The sequence below is a fragment of the Eriocheir sinensis genome, chromosome 38 (assembly GCF_024679095.1).
Source record: "Eriocheir sinensis breed Jianghai 21 chromosome 38, ASM2467909v1, whole genome shotgun sequence".
Taxonomy (NCBI): Eukaryota; Metazoa; Arthropoda; class Malacostraca; order Decapoda; family Varunidae; genus Eriocheir; species Eriocheir sinensis.
Window position 1 is genome coordinate 12,020,513 of NC_066546.1, and position 3,109 is coordinate 12,023,621.

A 3,109-nucleotide genomic window follows, 5' to 3' on the forward strand; every position below is an offset into this window, starting at 1 on the left:
AAGAGGAAGCAATAAACGGTATTATAAAACGAGCATAAAAACGAGAGAGGGGGTGGGGGGTGGGGGGAGAAACGCGAGACCCAGGAAGGCGTAAAACGAGAACGGAGTGAGTGCGTGAGTTTTTTTTTTTCTTTTTTTTTTTACAGAAAGGAGGGCGTAAAAAAAAATATTAAAGAAAAAAAAGCCCGCTACTTACTGCTCCTGAATAGCGTACAGAGGAGTGGCCAAAAAGAGAGGTCAATTTCGGGAGGTGAGTGAGTGAGTGAGTGAGCGTTAAATGAGAAAAAGGAGAAAGAAGTGGGTTTGAAAAATAAAGAAGAGTGAGTAACGTGACTGACGGAAGGGTTCAACGAGGTAGTTAGGCAGTTAGAGCACGCAGTAGGGACATAAAGAAGACATGGAGGAATGAGTGTTTAACGAGAATGAAAGGGAAATGGTTTAACGAGGTAGTTTGTTATTGAAGGTAGCTATCGTTCAGACACAGAGGACGTTGAAATGAAGAACGAAGGGAGTGTTAAATGGCGATGGACTGAAGGGAAATGGTTTAACGAGGTAGTTTGTTATTGAAGGTAGCTATCGTTCAGACATAGAGGATGTTGAAATGAAGAATGAAGGGAGTGTTAAATGGCGATGGACTGAAGGGAAATGGTTTAACGAGGTAGTTAGGTAGGGAAGGTAGCTATCGTTAAACACAGAGGATGTTGAAATGAAGAATGAAGGGTGTTAAATGGCGATGTACTGGAGGGAAATGGTTTAACGAGGTAGTTTGGTTGTAGGAGAGGACAAGATAGGGAAGTTAGGTATCGTTAAGTAGAGGGGACGTGAGTTTAACGAGGTAATAGATATTTAGTGAGAAAATACGAAATAGGGAAGCCAGGTTTCGTTAGACATAGAGGAGTGAGTGTTCAATGAGAATAAACTGAAGATAAAGAGTTTAACGAGGTAATTAGATAGTAGCGAAAAAGTACGATAAAGTAGTTGGGTATCGTTAGACAGAGGACGTTAAACTGAGTGCGTGTAAAACGAAAACCGACGTAAGGGAATGGGTTTAACGAGGCAGACATTAAATGTGCAAGGAAGAGAGAGAAAACGTGCGTATCGTTTAGCAGGGAATACCTACGTTAAACTGAGGAAGGGAGGGAGTGAATTGTATCCAAGTAAATGATATACGGTACACAAAAAAAAACTAAAAGGAAACACAAGATCTCGATTGGAAGGTAAACAGGAATGAAGAAACAGCGAAAGGAGAGTATGAAACGAAGAGAGAACAAAAGTTAAATGAAAAAAAGGGATAACAAGACCAGCCACAATATAAATAAATAAATGGACTAAAAGGAACGGGTCTAGCGAAGTACTTAGGAAGCGGGATAACATAAAGTATAGGGAAGTTAAGTACCGTTTGACATAGAGGATGTTAAACTAAGTGAGTGAGTGCGTGTTAAAAGAGCATGGATTTTTTTTTTTTTTTTTTTTTACAGCAAAGGAGACAGCACAAGGGCACACAAAAAAGGAAACAATAAAAAAAGTTAAAAAAAACGCTACTCGCTGCTCCCGTAAAGAATCCGAAGAGGTGGCCGAAAGAGCAGTCAATTACGAGAGAAGAGATTAAAAGAAAAGAGTTTAACGAGGTATTTAGCCAGTGGGAGAACACGAGATAGTAAACAAGTATCACTCTATTCTCTACCCTCAACCCCACCACCACTCCCCAACTCAACCTCCACCCACAACATCTATCCTCAAACCTCCACCTCCAATATCAACTCAAAACTCACCAACAACCGCCCCAACCTTAACCCAGACAGAGAGGATGTTAAATTTAAACACTCTATCCTTTACCCTCAACCACACCACCACTCCCCAACTCTTAACCCCTACCCACAACCCCCCAAAATCCATCCTTTATCCTCAAACCCCAAACTCCAAACTCCACTTTCAATCCCCAACTCCTAATGTGCCCACCACCCCCCAACCATTAACCCCAATCTCTAACCCCTCCAATCACCAAACATCACCCCAATCCCAACTTCTACCCTCAAGCCACAGCCCCAACCCTTAAGCCCCATCTGTAACCACTCCAACAAACAATATTCACCCAAACAATTAATATCTATCCCAACACCCCACCCTCGTACCCACCCCTTCATCTCCCTTTCGAAATAGTGTAATTATTGAGGATAAGTCTTAGGTGACACCACTGTTCGTTTCGCTAAGTCTGGACGGACAAACTGACACACTAAAAAAAATATAACATCAAATAGTTCCCCTCATGCTGGATATTCTATTTGCTTTCTAAAATTTTAACACATCAAGCTGAAAGGAAAAAATCACATTCAAATTTTCTCCTCATGAATCATATATGCTACAGTTTTCTTTTGTTTTTTTGCGAGAAATTCCACACACCAAGCTGAAGAAAAAAAAGACACATCAAACTATCCTCCCACACGCATCGGAATATCTACTCACAAGTTTTGGTTGTCGAAAAATGTGACACTAAACAGAAAACAAACACCATCTCGCCACACAGATCTGGTAAACTATAAAAAAAATAAGAGATGGACTAAGAAAGCGGACCAAGAGAAGACTGGGTGATCAGGAAGGGGAGGAAAGGAAAATAAAAAAATATAAACTACACGAATTCTGACTAACGGGAAACGTGCGTCAGGATTCGATATTTTGAGTAGGACGAGGAGGAGGAGGAGGAGGAGGAAAACGAGGAGGAAAACACTGGAGGGGGTACTCACGGGGCATCAAGGGGTCCATATTCCACCTGGTAGCGAAGATCCTCAACAGGTGGGCTCTGAGGGACAACCACCTGCCCGTCAGACCACTCCGGCCACACCCAGGTCACCTCCACCGCGCGCTGCCTCAGGGGGACCAGCGACACGTTCCCCCACCCGTCGCTGGCGCCCTCACATCCCGCCCACGCCCACCCGCGCCCCCAGCACTCGAGTTGCCACGTGTGCTGTACGGTAGGGGGCATCTCCGAGGGCGAGGTGGTGAGCATTGGTTCGCCAGGGGATGGGATTCGTAGCATAGGTGGGTGGAGGTGGGAGGTGGCTGGTGGTTTCGGTGGAGCAGTGGAAGGGTTCAGGTGGGTGTAGTAGTGGGT

General features: G+C 44.1%; 1 protein-coding gene across 2 annotated transcripts in view; it reads right to left on the reverse strand.

The window, feature by feature from the left end:
- Window positions 1–3,073, reverse strand: part of LOC127008664 (uncharacterized) — a 125,880-nt gene extending 122,807 nt beyond the window's left edge. For both annotated transcript variants that reach the window (XR_007761233.1, XM_050880965.1), the window contains exon 1: window positions 2,742–3,073. Coding sequence is in view for 1 of the 2 variants with exons in the window: in XM_050880965.1 (XP_050736922.1) it covers window positions 2,742–3,034 (293 nt within the window). In the remaining variant the exon portion in view is untranslated. The remainder of the gene's footprint in view (window positions 1–2,741) is intronic.
- Window positions 3,074–3,109: the final 36 nt, after the last annotated feature.